General features: G+C 40.3%; 1 protein-coding gene across 1 annotated transcript in view; it reads left to right on the top strand.

Annotated features, from left to right (window-relative positions):
- The window catches only part of LOC112912780 (mast/stem cell growth factor receptor Kit-like), a 73,185-nt gene that overhangs the window by 32,983 nt on the left and 26,991 nt on the right, over positions 1-13,211 (top strand). The window contains exons 6-8 of the mRNA XM_072745217.1: positions 2,997-3,168; positions 7,084-7,273; positions 10,184-10,299. Coding sequence (XP_072601318.1) covers positions 2,997-3,168; positions 7,084-7,273; positions 10,184-10,299 — 478 coding nt within the window. The remainder of the gene's footprint in view (positions 1-2,996; positions 3,169-7,083; positions 7,274-10,183; positions 10,300-13,211) is intronic.

Genomic DNA, 13,211 nt, shown 5'->3' with positions numbered 1-13,211 from the left:
ATTCAATTGCCCCAGGCAGTTTTGTTCTGAACCACTTTTCCCAGGAGTCCTGCATGCCATTCCCAATTAATCCACTGGCGCTGCTAGATAAGCCTTCAGTGTTGGGAGCTCTTTGGGGAAATCCCAGTGTGCACCTCAAGGGTTAAGGAAAACCAAATCACATGCAAACAATATGTAATGTGTGACTTGCAGATGGGGCTCGTGGCTCCATGCCAAGGTTCATCCATGAATCTTTTGTTGATATCCTTTGGCTTCATTCGGAATACTTAGCACTGTGAGCGCTATCAAATTATCTTAAAAATTCCTGGTATTTGATTCTGACCGTTTAGAATAAGTTTAAAACTCACAGAGAAATTTAGGATAAAATGACTATTCTAGAGTTTTTGCAGTTGTTTGTTTTAAACCCTAAGAGAGTCTTGGAGTTTATTCAACACTTGTGAATCTTGGTTAGCTTTCCTAGTGCCTCTAAACCCTTGTATTTTTACTTTTAATTATGTTATTTGACATCATCCTGAATTAAGGTCTTTGGGTTTAGGTGTTGATATTGTGTCACATAGGACCAAGCTATTCCTTCCTGCGCTGACATGTGTTCATTGTTCCTGTTTAGCTCCTTGTTATAGACCCTTGGGCTACATATATCTATAGGACAAATCTAGAATGTGGTATGTTAGCTGTCTGTTGTCACTCTGTCTTTGCAGAGAAGTCTGTAACCTGGTGGACTGGGAGAGGACAAAACAGTGTCCCCTCACCTTGCTACTGCATCTTCTTGATTGCTCTTCTGCAGTGAAATGGCAGATTTCTGCCAATTATTAGAAGAATCTCTTGGAAGAGAGTGTCTTCATATCTGCATTGTGCTTCAAAATGAAAAGGCCTTTAAAGACCTCTGCTTTCTTATTTCCTTTTATTTATTTGAGAGAGAGAGAGAACAAGCAAGGGAGGGAGAAACAGAGAAAGAGAGAGACAGAGGGAAGAGCAGACTCCTGCTGAGCAGGGAGCCCAACGCAGGGCTCCATCTCAAGACCCCGAGTTCATGACTTGAGCCAAAGGCAGATGCTTAACCTACTGAGCCACCCAGGCACCCCCCCCTCTCATTTCCTTATAGAAACAAAAGCTGAGACTAGTAGTATCCTTCACTTGCTCAAGATCTCACAGTTAGTTAAGAAAGCAGGTTTCTCTTCTTTTTATTTCAAAACATTCCGCTTTGGCAGTCTGCTCTTATGTATGCTCATTTTAATGTAAAAAAAATTTCCAAAAATATAATAACATGAGGAAAAGAGAAACAGATATAATTCCACCATTGCATGTTGTAGTACTATGCAATGGGAAATAAAATGTGAGCCTCCTATGTAATTTAACATTTTCTAGTAGGCACATGACAGATCAGAGTAAAATCGATACATTTTATTTAACCTAGTATAGCCAGAATATTATCTTATCAATGTAATTAACATAAAAAATATCAATGGGTTATTTTGCACTACTATTTTTCATAACAAGGCTTCAAAATCTGGGGCATACTTTATATTTATAACACAAGTTGGACCTCAAGCATTCCAAGAGCTCAGTATTCTTTGTGTGTCTGGTCTTTATAAATACTATATTGCCCACTTTTTTTTTTCATATTTCTTTTCCCTCTGCTCCCATGCATATGTATCACCACATGTTTGCAGTTTTAAGGTACACTCGGTTTATGCTTATTAAGTAATATGAACCTTTTTCTTATTTTCACATTTATAATTTTGATACTTGGTATACATTTAGGTCATCTCTGAGATTTCACTGTAGTAAATATTTTGCAGCTTTTTTAAAAAATTGAGTTATTTCCTTGAGATAAGTTTGCTGGAATTGATCAGGGGTATGAACAAACAGCCAAATTGCTTTCCACAGGGATTGTTCTGATTTACAGTAGTGTCAGAATGGTCTCATGCTAATAGGTTGACCATAGCCTGGCCAGCGCATTACCCTTGGTCTCCTTTTATGTCAACATCAGCTCCTGTTTCCTTTTTTTTTTTTTCCAGTTGTTATTTTTTTCTGTAGGAATGTGTTCATTTTACTGAAAATTTGGAAGATGCAGAAAGTTCTATAGTACTCCCTCTAATATTTTCAGAGTGACTATAGTTTATGTTATGTTTTATTCCCGTGATGTTTTCCATACAAGAAATCTCTCTGTGTCTTGTCTGCAGACAAATAATATGAGTAGAATGGTGATATCACAAGAGTAAATTTGCAACTTTTTCTCTTCCACTCATGCTTAAATAATTTGGGGTTTGGTCTTAGACGTCTCACATACTTTGGAACTCTTTTTAATAGTTGCCAAAATTCTACTGGATAAGAACTGTAGGATGAGTTTCCAAGTTAGTTTTAGACATTGTGGTTCAATTTTTATTCGTGAAAATAATATAAATGTTAATAAAATAGAATATTATTATTAGTGATGTGTTTTCTTTCAATCACTGGGATATAGAGATAATGATATGACCTAACTATGAACAATTGGTGTCGCTTTTTTCCCCTACTCTGGAAATCTCACTATTTATTTTCTAAGATCTGCTTAATGAGAGCAGAATGTAGTGAATGTACTGGATGTTTTTGATTAACTGGAAGATTTGAGTTCTTGATACGACCTAACTATGCTGACTAAATGTAAAGTATCAGTATTCAGTAATATTTCTTATATAGTAACTTCTAAAATTTGGCACTGTTAAAATATTTAGTGCTGCAGAGAATTTGGAATTATGTATGCCATGGTTATTATGAAATGAATTTTCATGTTTTTTCCAATCATTAATAATGACTATCTTTCAATATAATCCTGTAATATGAAGTGTTCCAATGACAGACTTGTCATGATGCTTTATTATTCTTACTTAAGTAGTGTATAATGAATGTTAATATGGAGAAGTTAATTGCTGCTATTTTTAATTTATCTAGGAAAGATCCTGAATATAAATTTTATGGTAATCTTTGATTTTTTTTTTCTCTCTTTCCAAAACCAGCAGACTAATGCACAGACACAGAGTAATAGCTGGCATCACGGTGACTTCAATTTTGAACGTCAGGAAAAGTTGATTATCAGCTCAGCAAGAGTTAATGATTCTGGAGTGTTCATGTGTTACGCCAATAATACTTTTGGATCAGCAAATGTCACAACAACCTTGGAAGTAGTAGGTAAATATCTCTATCAGAATGTATAAATTACTGGCAGTAGTGAAAGAAGAAATTGCTAGATAGCTTCCCTTTTATGTTAATAGAATGTTGAAGAGATTACTAGAAATTTAATTGTCACCACATGAATGAATGAATGAATGAATGAATGAATGAAAATGATCACTGTCGCCTTTTCCAACCAGAGCACAAAAGCAAATTCCACCAGTTTAATAAAGAGGAAGTAGAAACTTGTAACTGAAGTTGTTTAAATGGGTCATTTTCTCCCATCCCTCCCTCCCCTCCCTACTAAACAAATAAGATGTTAAGTAGAACTTTTTCAAAAATTCTAGTCTTTACTGAATGACTTGAGTTTAGAAATGGGTGTGGACTTTCTCAGTGGAGGAGTGCAGATGCTGAGAACCTGAAGTAGTTCTCTGAACCTTTTAGGGGGGCACCTGAGCCTTTGGTTTATCTTTTTACCACTCATGGGTCTAGTTCATTTGTCACAGGAAGGGCTGAGTTGGGTTGCTTCTTCCTAGGACACTGCTCACTTTACCCCATCCTCCAGCCTTGTAGGCCATAGTGTGAACCTTCAGGAAGGAGGTCCCCTGGGGCCTGAATCATTGGTTCTGCGCAGCATAAACTGGGTCATGGTACCCTATAATCCTAACCCCATCATAGCTGGTATGCACAAGTGGTTTAGTTTCCTTCCCTACTCTGGAAATCTCACTAAATATTTATTTTCCAAGATTTACTTAATGGGAGCAGAAGATAGTGAATGTCCTGGATGTTTTTTTGATTTACTGGAAATAATAGTAATTTTTAAATCGCTTTATTTACACATTTCTTTGTTTTGTTTTGTATTGTTTGAATTTAATCTCTTGTGCTTTTTTTTTTTTTTAATGCAAGTACAGTCTCTGTGCTTGACTTTGATTAAGTACTGGTAGGGTGGCAGATTTCTTCATCATGAGCAATAATAAAATGATGTGATATTTGTTTTCATTTCTCCTCTTTCCCCCATGTTTCCTCAATAATTTATGAAGCAGTGTTAGAGGTCTGTGATTTATCCCACAATAATCTCATATAATTTTGGCATTTCTGCCCATGTTGTAATGGAAAGCATCTCACCAGACTAAACGTGGGAAACACGCTTTACTTGCAATGATAGAACCAGCATGCAGAAAGAGTATTACTTTTTCCCTAAACGTGATTGTGAACCATTTATTAATTTGAATGGAAAGCTATGCTTTTAAAATATTAAACTCCATAAGTGCTAATTTGCTAAGTTGATTAGGGAGCATGTTGATATATCAGCTTCAGCTCCAGAAAGCAATTAGTAAGGATGTTTTGAACATATTATTGTATGTAATCAGATTTTTAAAATCCATTCATCAATTTCCAAGAATATAACTGTGTAACTGGAAAGGCTTGTGGCTCTGAAACCTGAATCTGGTTTTTTATTGTTTTGGGATGGGTTGGGATGGGACATGGAACAGGAGGAGACAAAGAGAAAAGTAATTTCTTTCGGGGCTGGGGGTAGGAGGATTTGGATACCATGTGGAGTGGCTTTGGGATGGTCCCCACCTGGTTTTAAGTTGGGGCCGTGCCACCCAACTTTCGAATGCACCCTACTTTAACTCTGCCTGCATTTTCTCTTCTGAGTAACTCTACCTCTAACTCCAGAGGTTATAGAGAGGAGAAAAGGCAATAGATTTCATAGAAGTACCTCGCATAGCGTTTGTACTGATTAAATATTAATGCATCACCAATTTCTTAATGCAGAAGTACCTGAAAAAAATCATACTTTATGTTAAAACAACCCTGATGGAATTCTTTGAATTGAATAATTCTGATACTTCATGAATTTGAAGGACATAAAGGTATATTGAGCCAAAGGGCTCTGGAAAACTCAGGAGGAACTTAAGTATTTTATGTATGGTGATGATGAGGGAACTCATTTCAGTGCAAATATTGTGGTCCGTAATATTTGAGTATTTTGCATTGTGTGGGATCAATTTATGACCTTAAGAACCTGAAACTGTAACATAGCGCTCTGATGAAAGATTTATTCCTTCAAAATTAACTGAAGATCTAAATTTGCTTTAAAAATGGCAGAGGGAGCTTCATTTATGATTCAGGCATTAGAATAGAACAGGGTGGTGGTTTCCATCTCCAGCTTTCACCTGGGTGATTTTTTATTCTCATCTGTGACACATCCTTTTCATTGGTGCAGTTGGACTCTTTTTCTTATTCTGAATCTCTAGGAAACTAAAGGGCAGTAAATACTAGAATGACAACTCATGTAGGACCTTAACATATTCAACCGAGTAGTGCCAAAAATAATGAGTAATTTTAAATTTTACAATTCTTAAATTTGGGGAAAGAAATGGAAGAATAAAATGTGAAAACCCTTCTACTAATGTGATATAACTGTTTTTAAGATTTGGTGAATTGCTTATATTTTTAAACGCGGCAGGGTTTCAGTTACACATAGGATGTCACTCTCTCTCTCTAACTGAAAGTAGAGAATCTAGGGAATTTGCTACTGTAAGAAGAGGCCAGCCTTGGCTTCTCATGAACCTGTACTCCCATCTGGGCTCTGCCTTTGGGTAGCTAACCATTTAGTTTTCCAGGACTGGATATTTTTCATGTATAAATTAGGAGTTCTAAGTGTTCTCTTTCAGTATTGTTATACAATTATATATTTGCCATAATTATTAATTAGAGTGTATGCTAAACTGCATAGGGCAGTTCTTGGCACATAGTAAACATTCCATAAATGGTGGCCATAAAACTAATATGGGCAATAATTTTTTCCAAACTCTTTCTTATATTATTATCATTTAACCATTTCTAAGGGCTGCTTGAGAAACCAGTTCTCTGATTTTGAAAATTATTATGTCCAGGGTAGATAGCTGTTCCTTTGGTCTGTAGTTATCCACTAAAAAGGGATCTCAAATGGGAATTACAGGGTTAAATGGGAGAATAGATAATTATAGAAAATCTATATTGCTAAATGCTTTCTGAAAGAGTTGTGCCAATTTACAGCGTGTAATTCGGCGTGCTACTTTTACCACACTTGCAAAATTATTGAGTTTCTTTCAAATTAGTTTTCCTATTTTTCCACAGGATGGATATACTTTATTTTTTAGCAGCTTTATTGAAGTTTTGCTATTTTTAATAAGTGAAGAGTGACGCCTTATTTTAAGTACTAGTTTAAATATTTTCCATCTATATTTTCATGTTCTTTTTCTTATTACCTTACTTTTACTATATAGACATTTAAAAAAGCTTATATATTCAGATTCTTGGGATTTTTATGATTTTATGATTCTTTTTCTTCCGTGGTTCCTAAAAAGCCTAGAAAACTGCCCTTCCCCCTCTCCACCTAGAAGTTTGATAGGAGTTAATTCTGTTTAGTTAAAAATACGGTAGGGTTATTAAGGTGCTGTCCTTCATTTCATCTGTGATACATGATGTGATGAGAAGATGGATGTTTATTTTTCTTCAAATACTAAACGGTGTTCTTTCAACATCTTCATTGACCATTAGGATCTCTTCTTCATCTTGATTTTGGACACCTTCATATCATCACATTTATATTGAGTCTGGGTATGACTATTTAGTCCAAAGGTTTTTTGACCTAAGAAGCATCAGGACCAGTCATTCTAGAAGACTTTTAACAAGATGGTGCTAGATCTTTAAGAGAGTTGCTTGAGAGACAGGTGGGAGAATGAACATTTCAGGGCTGTCCTTTCTCACTTTATGATGGTGATTCTACAAGAGCAAAAAGACCCAAAAAAGGTACAATGGCAAGTCAAAATATTCTTAATACCTGACCCCAGTCCGCTGTCCTTATAACCAAAGGTGAAGCTGTGTTTTCTGTTGTGTGGTTGTGGATCATAGTTTCTCCCTGTTTTATTCTGTTATAACTAGATAAAGGATTCATTAATATCTTCCCCATGATGAGTACTACAATATTTGTAAATGATGGAGAGAATGTGGATCTGATTGTTGAATATGAGGCATATCCCAAACCGGAGCACCAGCAGTGGATCTATATGAACAGAACCTTCACTGATAAATGGGAAGATTATCCCAAGTCTGACAATGAAAGTAATATCAGGTAAGAGAAGAGCCTTGCACTGGGGATTAGACATTTCCCCCCACTTCCCTTGGCGTACCAGATCCTATTTTTGTGGCCCATAAGTGTGTGAGAGGACACCTGGCATAGGAGGAAGTGTGGGGCTCCTTCCTGAATCCTCAGGCCAGTGTTTCCTTTTGTGTCGTGTTTAAAACCCGTGCAAAAAGTCTGTGCATCAGTTTTCACATTTCTGATATGGAGGATGATTGAAAGCAGGGAATGGCACGTTCTCGGGACACATTAAATTATTTTTCAGAGGAAAAGAGGAAAGTGAGTGCTTTGAAACCTTTTTAAAAATACTGTCAGGGGCACCTGGGTGGCTCAGTGGGTTAAGCATCTGCCTTTGGCTCAGGTCGTGAGATCCAGCCTTGCGTTGGGCTCCCTGCTCAATGGGGAATCTGCTTCTCCCTCTCCTTCTCCTCCTCCCCCGGCTTGTGCACGCGCGCTCTCTCTCTCTCTCAAATGAATAAATAAAAATCTTTAAATAAATACAATCTTTAAAAATAAAAAATGAGAACTGTCAGAAAAAGAGAGGTGCCTGTGTCATTAAGCCTCTGACTCTTGATTTCTGCACAGCTCATTATCTCAGGGTCGTGGGATCAAGCCTGGAGTTGGGCTCCCGGCTCAGTGAGGAGTCTGCTTCTCTCCTCCTCTTTCCCTCTGCTCCTTCCCACTCTGGTCCCACAGCTTGCATGTCCTCTCTCTGTCTCAAATAAATAAATAGATATGTCCTCTCTCTCTGTCTCAAATAAATACATAAATACATAAATAAGTAAATAAATAAAACAACCAACTAAATGAAAACTAAGCCTCATTCATTCAGTAGCTTTGGTCCAGGCAGTGAACTCCACTCCAAGTTCTATGACATCACACCTCTCTCTCTCTCTCTTTTTTTTTTAAGGATTTAATTTATTTGAGAGAGAAAGAGCAAGCGCACACAGCGAGGAGCCTAGGGAAACTTTAGCAGTCTCCTCCCTGAGCTCAGAGCCCATGCGGGGTTCAGTTCCACGACCCTGAGATCATGACCTGAGCCAAAACTAAGAGTTGGATGCTTAACTGACTGAGCCACCCACGTGCCCCCACATCTCTTATTTGATCCTCAAGACATTTCTAACAAAAAACAGTAGCAATCATAAAATAGTAAAAAATAAAATGAAAATAGTAAGTAAAAATAAAATTAATAAAAATAATAAAAATTACAAAGCAAAAGCATAAAAGTAGCTTACTTTATGTAGGCTGCAGGTGCTCTTGCCTGCGCTGCACTGTTCTCAGTACCTTCCATATATTAAGTCAATAATTTCAGTCCTCACAAACCCCATGGACAGGCACTTTTATTCTTGTCATTTCTGAGAAGAGGAAACTGAGACACAAATGAGTCTTGATGTAACTTGACCAAGGTCAAATGGCTAACAGAAGTGGATGCCTTCATAGACTTTTTTTTTTTTTTTTTTCCCCCAGTGAAGAGCTATGGGCTGTTGTAGGAATATGGGTGAGAGATGAGGCTGTCCTGGGTCAAGGTGCAGGGGCTGGAGGGAGGAGGATGGATTCGGGAGATATCCAGGCTACCTCTTTAGTAAGACTCAGCGATTGAGGGGATAGGAGAGAGAGGTAGGAGCTGAAGATACCCCTTCAGATTCTGTATTTATCAGCTACGTTGGATGGTGAGAGGTGATGTCTTTCAAGGAGGAGTGGGAAGGGTTGGGAGGGCAAAGACCATGAGTTTTTGGGGTTGGTTGAATTTGAGAATGTCCATGGGCTCTTGAGTGTGGACATTCAGGTAGGAAGTATCAAGGGCAGGTTCCCTAGAAGCAGAGCCTGAGACAGGGATTCTGGGTCAAGAGCTTCATTAAGGGAGAGGGAGAGCAGGACAGGAAGGGTAAAGGAGGAAAGAAAGGATGGATGGGTGATTGGCAGGCTGATCTCAGGGGCGCTCTCCAGAGCTTTTGTCCCTCTCCACGGGCAGTCACTCATCAGCCCTAGACCTAGAGAGGCAGTCAGTGTCCAAAAGGGGCCAACTGTCCAAGGGCAAGACTTGGGAGGATGTCGCAGGTGTGAATCATTATAAGCTTGTACCCACGAGGCAGGGAGATGCAGGCATGCAAATAGCTCTGTAGAGGAGGCGAAGGACCAAGAACTCTGAACCAGAGGTAAAGATTTGAAAGCTGTGAGCAAACAGCAAGGAGTTGATTGTGAGAGTGGATCGCTCGGGGGCGTGTGCATTGTGAGAGGAGATGAAAGTCTGAAGAGGCCACTGTGTATGTCTGGGCGGTTGTGTATGTTGCTCACACGGGTCAAGGGCTGCCCAGGGCGCTCCACCCACATCAGTGCCCATGTGGGGAACTCCCTTGGCAGGCCTGTGGGCTCAGTCTACACAGCGGTATCTAGTATCATCCCGGTAGGAAAACAGAAGCTTGAATAGCACATACTGGAAAGGATGCCAGGAAGAAGTAGCGGGGGTGAAAGGAGAAATGGGAGATTACGATTTTTGCAAGAAGGAAGGTGAGGGTCCTCCATGTGGGCACCTGCTCGTCTGGGGGCCCTGCCAGGGGCACAGCGTTATAGGGCAGCAGGGCGGGTGAGTTCAGGACACCGGGGAAGGATTATGGGCAGATGGGGACCTGGGCATGAGGACAGCCAGGAGGCCAAAGAGGCTGCGGCCTCCACGAGGCCATGAAAGCCTCTCCCCACTCAGCCATTGGGCCCAAATTCAATACATGCCTATAGGTTTGTATCTGTTAACATGGATCCTGTTAATACTGAGTGAAGTGCTTAGTCTGGTTCTTCCTCCCACAGGCGTGTGTTTCCAGAGAGAAACTGTGGACAAGATGCTCACCCGAGGCAGGCCATTCACGAGTGCTTGATTTCTTTTCTTTTCTATTTTATCTTTTGTAGATATGTGAGTGAACTTCATCTAACCAGATTAAAAGGGAACGAAGGAGGCACTTACACATTTCAAGTGTCCAATTCCGATGTCAATTCTTCGGTGACATTTAATGTTTATGTGAACAGTGAGTAAAACGAACGGTCCCTTATCTTTTTATTTTTTATTATTTTAAGTTGTGGCTCGTGCTTGGAACAGCTGCAGCACTGAGCTCGTTGTGTACTATGTAAATAATGTTTCATGATAATTTTGACCTTAACAAAGACCCTGTGGTTTGGTGGTTGGAAGAATGTGTACGAAAACCAATTCCTTGCCCTACATTTCACTGACCACGTGACCTTGCAGAGGTCACTCGGATTCCGGGTGCTGCCGTTGAAGCAAACAGAGGAGCCAGAGAAGTTAAAAATAACCGTCATGTGAGGGGGGGAAAATGTATTATTATTGATTGTTGAAATGGGGAGCCAGAGGTTGAATAGGACCTGGATTATGGTGTTAGTTGGGCAAGAGATGCTATCAGGCTCCGTCATGATTTCTCTGTTAGAGCGCTTTCTCTTTCAGGGTTGTGTTATTATTTGTGTTGAGATTGTTCTCTCACTAAGACGAATGCAATATCGATCCAGCTCAACGAGACCCTCCTGCAAAGCACGTGGGGACTGTGGGAGAGGGAGCAGGTGGTTTGGGCGGGAGGATGGCTTTGGGCGTGGGAACCTGAACACCTGAGTCCTGCCCTGCTGTGGCCCCTGCAGCATCTCAGAGAAATGGCTTTGGACAGAGGTTGAGGCCAAGGGAGCATGCTCGCCAGCTGGGGGGCTTCTGCTCCGTGCAGGGCACCCTCCTGGCTCTCCTCTAGGGCCCATCTGCACATCCAGGGAAGGACAGCAGGTGTCTGATGCACCACACCAGCCAGGGGACCAGGGGACCAGGGGATGGGAGGCCTCCACAGACACAGAATTCCAGGGGAGTGGTCAACAACAGGACCACCATTGGGATTAGCCATCCGGGGTGTGTGTTGGGAGGTGGGGGATTAGGAGACAATCTGGAACATTCCCTAGGGGATAGCTTAGTAACTGTGCTGAGTGCTTCGTGTGTGTGTTTGTGTGTGTGTTGGGGTGCAGGAGGGGCTGTGGGAACAAAGGAGGGGTGCCAGTTTCTTGTCCTCAAAGAGCTGACCTTCTGTGAAGTCATTTTACAAGTTACTTCGTTGGTGCTGCAGCTCAGCCGTACGGGGTAGGGGTAGCATGATCCAGCTGCAAATGAAGACAGAAAAGTGATACTCAAGGCTTTGGATTCCTAATCTGGAGTCTTTTAACTCGGTCCTCATTTCCAAGAACAAGAGGCTCTTATCTGTGGAGCTAAATAAATTTCTTAACTATAGACCTTGTCAGGATCCTTAAAATCACATCTGTGGAGCTAGACAAATTCCTTTTTTTTTTTTAAGATTTATTTATTTATTTATTTATTTATTTATTTATTTATTTATTTATGATAGACATAGAGAGAGAGGGGCAGAGATACAGGCAGAGGGAGAAGCAGGTTCCATGCAGGGAGCCCAACGTGGGACTCGATCCTGGGATTCCAGGATCGCACCCTAGGCCTAAGGCAGGTGCTAAACCGCTGAGCCACCCAGGGATCCCCCGCCAGACGAATTTCTTAACTACAGACTTTGTCAGGATTCTTAATGTGCCAGGAGGAGGCTGTGGGATGGGGTATACAGCTCAAACTTGTTTGACCACAGAATTTACCTTTTTTTTTTTTTTTTTTTTTTGAGGGAATCATACTCATTAACGTCTCCCTTCCTCAGAACAGTGTTGATTATATGGTATCTCATTGGCCTGCATTTCAAATAGCTCTAGATTAATTCAGATGTTAATCAGAGAGCTTAGCATATCGCACATGGGCAAAATTACCTGCTTCTGAAAAATCTCAATATTCAAGTAACTTAAGAGACGATTACAGGTAAATCAGTATTCTTATGAGTCGAATATGCATATTATCCACCCAAAACTGGATTTTTGGGTGCTCTAGTGCAGTGCTTCTCAAACTGTCTATGGGAAAGGACCTTTTTTTTTTTTTAATTTTCCAAATTATTCGGGATCAATCCTTGCTACAAAATATGGTAAGAACCTATCACTAGGAAAGTGAATTGAATAAGAATAGAGATGTATGCAAAACCCAAGTTTAAATTTTTTTTTTTTTAAGGAGATTCCATAGATAGAAAACCGACTGTCAGGATGCTCCTGCTAAGTGCTTCTTGTCAGCTGCACCTCACCTCTTTGCGGACCAGTAACAGCAGATCATGGCCATGGCCTACTCCACAGGCCTCACTTCAGCCCTACTTGGGAGTGGGGAATTTTATAAAACTCTGTGCCATTTGCATCTGTCTTTCCCTGGCTTCAAGGTCAAGGAGGCTGTGGGTCACTGACCTTACAAAGATGTCTCTGAAGTCCCATTTTTCTGGTGACAAAATTGCTGCCATTTTACTTACCAGGCTCATTTGCCATCCGCACAATTGGTGTTAGTCACCTCTGCTGGTGAACTCCTGCCTCTTTGAAACTAGATAGGGAACCACATTAAGCTTCCCAAATGATTTTTTTTTTTTGGAGGGGGCGGATTCCCTGTTGGGGCAGGACTTTGTTTATTCGGGGGCCCAGGTCTCAGATGCCCACCCAGCATCAACTGATGAACAGCTGCTCCATGGCACTGGGCACACAGATAAGGGTGGTTTAGTGTCTCCCCACTTAGGTGAAGTTTTTCAGGAAGTCTTTCGTTGCTGTCAGTTTGTTCTAAACCCTTAACCGACAAAAGGCATTTCTTTCATTTACCTAACACATTGGATTTCTTGAGCTCCACATGCTTTGACAGAGGTGGTATTTTTGTGTGAAACTTAAAAAACATCTACCTCTTGTGAAGTGTGTCCAATCGCTCTTTACAGATAATGTTAGCTAATCACTTTGTCGATTTTTTTTAATTGGATAAGGTTTCTAATGTTACACTTTAAAATCAAAAGCTAAAAATAGTTTTGAAATTTAAAATCGGAGC

The sequence above is a fragment of the Vulpes vulpes genome, unplaced genomic scaffold, assembly GCF_048418805.1.
Source record: "Vulpes vulpes isolate BD-2025 unplaced genomic scaffold, VulVul3 Bu000000661, whole genome shotgun sequence".
In the NCBI taxonomy this organism is placed as follows: Eukaryota; Metazoa; Chordata; class Mammalia; order Carnivora; family Canidae; genus Vulpes; species Vulpes vulpes.
The sequence above is the reverse complement of the archived record's forward strand: the minus strand, read 5'-3'. Positions and strand labels throughout refer to the sequence as shown.